Source organism: Diabrotica undecimpunctata, chromosome 9 (assembly GCF_040954645.1).
Source record: "Diabrotica undecimpunctata isolate CICGRU chromosome 9, icDiaUnde3, whole genome shotgun sequence".
Taxonomy (NCBI): domain Eukaryota; kingdom Metazoa; phylum Arthropoda; class Insecta; order Coleoptera; family Chrysomelidae; genus Diabrotica; species Diabrotica undecimpunctata.
In genome coordinates, this window is record NC_092811.1 from 28432680 (window position 1) to 28439857 (window position 7178).

Genomic DNA, 7178 nt, shown 5'->3' on the forward strand with positions numbered 1-7178 from the left:
TAAGATTTAAAAAGATTAAAAAATAATAGACAGAAATCTCTAGAAAATTACTATACCAAAAGTTTTATAAATAGAAAATGGATAAGAATGCAATGGTTGCAACATATCTACAATAAAGCTTTTAGTAAGGCAGATAAAAGATGGTACAAAACTATTAGTAATAGTACTGTTCGTTTTAAAGTAATTAATAGTTTACCACTTAGATTGAATGCCTTTGGTATTGTCTGAAAGTTCGTAGCTAGTAATCAGCAAACTTTTAAAAATTTAGCAGCAAGATTGCTTAAAGAAGAAACTAGAATATGATGTCTGTAAAATATCCCATCTTGCTTTATAAGTAGAGGCTTTACAAAGGAAAGTACTCGTAAAACGACAACAAATATACAGGACTTAAAGAAAAATACCACTTGTAATTATTGTTAACGAAAGGGATATTGGGATAAAGAGTGGAGAAAGAAAATAATTGATTTCAAAAATGAAAATAAAAATAGGTCATCAGGAAGTAACCTAGCTTACATATGTGATATTTCTTTTATGTATTGATCAACCTCCAGTGTATTCAGTTTAATAAAAGTCAGTGGATATATGACTCAGTAGCTAGCCTATACATGGTTCTTGAAAAATTGTTGTTTTTAAAATTAGAATGACTAGCTAAATCTACATGTGTTACAATGGCAAACAACAAGTTGATTTCTGCAGAAGGTAAAGTTGTCATTGAAACACAGACATTAATGTCCAAGGTTAAGTGGTATGATTATACTATAAATAATGTCCTTTATGTTCCTGAACTTAGCCACAGCTTATTTTCAGTGAAAGCTATGACAGATAAAAACTTATTACCCCCAAAAATTGCCAAAATAGAGCCAAATACAAACATTTCATATATTATGTTGAAGTACGTAGAGACAATTTGTAAGACATGCAATTTAGAGTTAAAACTATTGTAGAATGTAATTTAGCTTACAAAACATCAATTTCAATCAAGTTATGGCATGACCGCCTGTTGTATATTAACTTCAGTACAACTAAGAAAATATTTAATTTAGTAGAAAATATAAGAGTTGAAGACAAAGAAGAATTTTTCTGTGAGACATGCCAGCATGGGAAGCAGTCAAGAAAATATCATAAAAGTCTTACAAGAATCAGATCAGCTAAACCAGGTAAAATGATTCACACAGATGTATGTAAACCAGTAAACATTTCCTCTCCAAGTGGATCAAAATATTTTGTTTTATTTAAAGATGATTGTAGTGTTTGCTGCAGTGTTTATTCTAAATCAGTCAGATGTTCTTAAAAAATTTAAGGATTTTAAAATATTGATCTAAAATCAAACTGATAATAATATTATAAGAAGTGACCAAGGTAAAGGAGATAATATAAAAAGTGTCTTTTAGGTAAAAATGGTATATTTTTTTTAGTGAAAGTGAAAATGGTATATTACATGTATGTTCAGGTTCAGCTCCATATACACGTCAACATAATGGCAGCATTGAGGGGCAGTGAAGGACAATTTTTGAAAGTGCGAGGACTATGCTTATTAACAAAAATGTGTCACAAGAATTGTGGACTGAAGCTGTAAACTCCTGTATATGATTTTAATAGAACAGCTTCAAATCAAGTACAAAACATGACTCCATATAAAAAGTGGTTTAGACGAAAACCAGATCCAAAGCATATCAGAAATTTTGGTAGTACATCTTACATGTTGATACCATTACAGTTCCGTAAGAGGTTTGATTAAAATCAAGAAAATTATTGTTTGTTGGATATAATGGATATTCATTAAAATATAGACTTTGAGATTGTAAAAAGAGAAGAACTGAAGTAAGCTGCAATGTTAATTTTAATGAAAATGTAACAAGTGAAAATAAGAAGGACATTTTTGGGTTAAAATTTGAAATCTTGGATGACAATGAAGAAAGAGACTATGAAGCTATATATGACATTCAAGAAGGTGACAATGAAGAGAGTTTAGAAATATCACAATGTAGTAGTTTTTAAGCAACAGATTATGATGATGAGGATTTTGATTGTAATCTGTTATATTATGCCGAAGATTATAATAGTAGTGACAGACAATTACGCAACATAAATACATTATCTAATCCTGACTACTATGGTGTAGCAAACTACTGTGAAATACTTGACAACAAGCAATGAAGGAAGAAATAGATACCCTTAAGTTTGGTAACACAGGAGACTTGGTAAAATTACTCAATAGTGCAAAAGTGATAGATAATAAGTGGCTTTATCGTGTTAAGACTGATTCAGACGGTAATTCTACTCGCTATAAAGTATGTCTGGTTGAATGCGGTTTTCTGTATATTGTGTTGCAAGAGTGTGTGTATATCAAACAGCCAACTGGTTTGGAAATAAGAAGTCACAAAACTTAATAAATCTGACTTTCTTCTTCTTCTTTTGGCATCATAACCCTGGATGGGTCTTTGCCTGTCTGGCTATGTCCATCCATTCAGATCTCTCTTGTGCCCTTCTTCTTCATTGTCTTATGTTCATTGTTTTCAGGTTGTCTTCCACGTCATCCAACCATCTCGTTCTGGGCCTTCCTTTTTTTCGCCTTCCTATGGGCTTCCATTGTAACATTTTCTTTGTTGTTTTTGCATCGTTTTGTCTCTGCACATGTCCCAGCCATGACAGTCTTTGACTTTTCACAAATCTTACAATGTTATAACCTTTATTTAACTCATTAACCTCGTCGTTTCTCCTGATTCTCCATGTGCCATCTTCCTCTTGTACCGGGCCATATACTTTCCTCAGTATTTTTCTCTCGAATGTCCTGAGTTGGACTTCATCTTTTTTCGTCATTACCCAAATTTCACATCCATAGGTTACTACGGGTCGAATCAGTGTTCTGTAGATAGTCATTTTGGTTCTTTTGTCTAATAATTTCGTTGTTATCAATCTTTTATTAGCATAGTATGTACGATTCCCGCTGGAAATACGTGCATTAATTTCGCTACTTACGGAGTTCTTCTGATTGATTTTTGTGCCGAGATATGTAAAGGCATCCACTCGTTCGATAGTATAGTTGTCTATTGTGATATTATTTTCATTGTCAGTTATTCTTTTGACTGTCATATACTTCGTTTTTGCTTCGTTTATTTTGAGACCTCTTTTTCTTGCTTCAGGATCAATTTGTTTGAATACTTCCATTAGTCGTGGCTTATTCCTACTAATGATGGCTGTATATGCAGTAATTTGTACTGATTTGGTGTTTATAGGGTCGGTTATATTGGTTTTTCTGATGACTGCCTCAAGAACTAGGTTGAATAGCATGGTTGATAGGGCATCTCCCTGTCTTACTCCCATGTTGATGTTAAACAGGGAAGTCAGTTCTCCATCTACTCTGACTGCGGATTTTGAACCCTGCAACGTCATTTTTATGAGGCTGATGTATTTCTTAGGTATACCTAGATTACAAAGGTCTTCCAGCATTCTGTCTCTTTTCACACTATCAAAAGCTTGTTTAAAGTCTATATACATATTATATAGGTCTATCTCGTATTCATAAGCTTTTTCTTGTATCGTTCTTAGTATGAATATGTTATCTGTAGTTAGCTCTATTTGGTCTGAATCCATTTTGATAATCACCAATTATATTTTCCGAGTATTCTAATAATCTATTGTAGATTATACCAGAGAGAATTTTGTATATTACATTTAGCAATGTAATTGGCCTATAATTCTGGCATTCCCTCTTATCTTCTTTTTTATATATTGGCTTTATGAGGCCAACTGTCTATTCCTCTGGCATTTGCTCCTTCGTCCATATTAATGTTATTAGGTAATGAATTCTTTCTGAGAGTTCGGATCCTCCATGCTTTAATAATTCTGCCGAAATTTCGTCCGTTCCTGGTGCTTTATTGTTTTTTAGTTTATTTATTATCTGAACTACTTCTTCATAACTCGGATTTTTGATGTGCAGCTCCGCCGTATAATATATTGTCTCGTTCTGCTCATTTTCGTTGTCTGCATTTAGATTTTCTTCGAAATATTGTTTCCATCTCATTATAATTTTTTGCTTCTCTGTTAGTAGTTCTCCGTCATTGTCTTTGCAAATCGTTAGTTTTGGTCTAAATGACTGTGTGCTTTCTTTTATGCATTTATAGAATTTTTGGAATTTGGCGTTTTTGGAATAAATCTGACCTTAGACAATTAAAAAGTGATCAATGTGTTTTGTTGGTAATTTTACAAATGCTGAAAATTATTTAGCAATTTATGTTGATGATGGACTTGTTATTACATAGAAAACTACTTAGTAAATTTAATATGACTACTGCTAATCCGTTAAAGATTCCTGCTGAGCCTAGCGCACCTTTGTCTAAAGAAAATATTTTAAATTGTAATAAATATTTGCTATATCGTTAGGCTGTTGGTTCACTACTATTTATATCAACCACCAGTCGCCTAGATATTACATTTGAAGTTCATCAGGTAAGCAGATTCTTTCATGCTTGGAGTGGTGAACATAAGAAAGCAGTAAAACGTTTTAGATATCTGAAATATACTGCCCATTATAAAATGATGTACAGAAAAACTAAACAAATCAAGATAATACGCTACACTGATGCAGACAACGTATTTAAGCTAGACAATGGTCTGGAAGAACCAAAAAAACAGAACATAGTGGCACAATCAACGACAGAAGCCGAATATGTGTCCTTGGATTTTGGTGTTAGAGAAACTATGGTTTAAAATTGTTTTAAAAGAGATTGGAATAATTGATATCTCACTACTTACTTTGGCCTCGGTCTTGTAGGCAAATAGCCATGATTTTAGTTGACAATTCTAAAGGTGGTATTTTTATTGTCCGGAAACTAAAATACACACATATATGACAAACACAACTATCTTTATTTTACCTAGTATCAAAAGCAATAACTTTTAGAAATTTTTTTTAAATTAGGAATAAAAAACCTGTTAACAAAATGGTGAATGCGTTAAATAGCCCATTCACCTAAACTTTAAACATATGGTACAAGTACAAAATTCGGTGGATAAAGTTCCAAAGAAGTCGGCTTCAGAAACGAAACGAGTATCGTATACCTACCCATTTTTAACGTAAATATCGACTTCGATAAAGGTTTTTACAGCGTATAAAAAGCTTGTGGAATAGATCGGATTGGACATGATGATAAAATTCGTGGGTCTATAGGGAAAAACGGTTGTTGGAAATGTTGAGAAGATATAAAATTCAAAAACAACGGTACCCTCCAGTATCGTGGCTGATTGGCCTAAGTAGAGTCGGCGCTAGCGTCCATATTTAAATACGTCCACTATTCGACAATTGTGACACGACTGGTAGCCCACAGCTAACTACTGTTGTCTTTTTACGACAGCCAAAGTACTATTTTCTAATTAAAAAACACATCTAACTGGTTTCATGTGAAGTTTTAAATTCAATCGTTTCAAATTTGTAGGTGGTAACTTCGGTGGACTCAGTGACAATATTTTTATTTCTGGTTTTAGTTTTTAAGGAAAATACTGCAGATTTGTTTTATAATTTTTTCTTTTCCAATAAAAGACAAACCTCTCGTCCAAAATTTGGTTCAATTATTTCTTCCCTTTTAGAGACCTCTCAGTTTGATTTGTGTAAGTTTCCGGAGGGAGATTGTTTTCAATGTTAGGTAGCTAATGAAGAATAAAGACACATCTTCACTAAGCGGCGTCTTAGTCTATTCTAATTATTTAATTAAATCTAAAAGTGTATTCTTGCAACCACACGAGTTGGTAGCTCAGCACTTCCTGCCTCAAGAATTAAGAAACTTCACATTTTGAGTCAACCTTACAAAAGTAATTGTAGGTAAAATTAGTCGATATTTGTATTATATACACAATTTTGAATAATTACTCTCTACACATCGCACGTGATCACTATTTACCTCTTGACCTTGCTCTACCTCTTCTGGTGTCGAGATTTTACCGCTGCACCCAACAAGAAAACACAGATATTACTTTTCACTTGTTATTACAATCTTCTAACGTGTTTACAATTGAGAGAGGTCGCAACTTGCGGCCTCGCATAACGACTGATAAGCAGTTTGTTCTGAATCCTTCTTCTTTTTCTTCTTTAGCCTGTATTCGTCCACTGCTGGACATAGGCCTCTTCCATTTGATTCCATTGATTTCTACTCTTGGCAATTCTCATCCACTGCTTGCCCGCGACTTGTTTGATATCATCTACCCATCTCTTCTGTGGTCTGCCTACTCCCCGCTTGTTCTCTCTTGGTCTCCAGTTTATGAATCTCTCTGTCCATTTTTCGGGATTATCTCGGGCGATGTCCGATCCATTGTCACTTGAGCCTTGCTATACATTCTGCGACATCAGTAATCTTTGTCCTTTCACGAGTATCAATATTTCAAATTCTGTCTCTCAAACTAATCCCTAGCATGGCCCTCTCCGTCGCTCTTTGGGTTGTACTGAGCTGAGCTCTAAGGTTTTCCTTGTAAAGGCCATGGTCTCCAGTCAATATGTAGTTACAGGTAAGATACATTTGTCATAAACTCTACGTTTTAGACACATTGGTATATCTTTATTCTTCAAGATAAAGCTTAACTTATCGAAAGCTACCCAAGACAATTGTATGCGTCTTTTTATTTAGGCTATTTGGTTTTCTTTGCCGATTTCCGATTCGCCGATCGACAAATCCGAATCCTTAGATGATTGAAAACAAAACAATATTCGTCTCCAAGATCGGTTTACATTAACAAAAGCACGAATAAACATAAAAATATTTAGAAATTATTATAATGATATTACGTTCCATTTTTTGACCTACTTCCAATCCAAAACGCAAATAAATACTTATATTAAAACTCTAATATGAATTATTAAATATCTTAAGGGTTTATTTCCCTTCTGTTACACTCTTTTTTGTCATCAGAGACACCTACCACTTTTTTGTCACTAGTCTTACTGCTTCTTACACAGTTTTACTACACGGTTTTGTTCTTATTCGTAATATGAGATAATCTACTAAACTAAACAAAAAATTAAGTTACTTGTTCTTTCATTAAAAGATACCCAATAATTATTTCTCAGTCAAGTTCAAACAAACAATTTCTTCGATAACACGCGTTTAATAGTAAAAATGATTACTTCGCCTAAGACCTTCCCAGGAGCAGACGTCTCATCGGACCACAACCCATTATTGGGTCAGATA

The 7178-nt window shown here is 33.6% G+C and overlaps 1 protein-coding gene across 1 annotated transcript; it reads left to right on the forward strand.

The window, feature by feature from the left end:
• Nucleotides 1-1097: 1097 nt before the first annotated feature.
• On the forward strand, nucleotides 1098-4710 carry LOC140450498 (uncharacterized). Its single transcript, XM_072544150.1, has 2 exons — nucleotides 1098-1157; nucleotides 4384-4710. Exons 1-2 carry the CDS (start codon nucleotides 1098-1100, stop codon nucleotides 4708-4710), a joined length of 387 nt encoding a protein of 128 aa, XP_072400251.1.
• The last annotated feature ends 2468 nt before the right edge of the window (nucleotides 4711-7178 follow it).

Bases quoted from the DNA above. Each gene is read 5' to 3' on its own strand.
- LOC140450498 (XM_072544150.1), top strand. From the start codon at position 1,098: ATGGGAAGCAGTCAAGAAAATATCATAAAAGTCTTACAAGAATCAGAT. The intron at 1,158-4,383 runs GTAAAATGATTC...CTATATCGTTAG, and splicing joins AATCAGATCAGCTAAACCAG to GCTGTTGGTTCACTACTATT.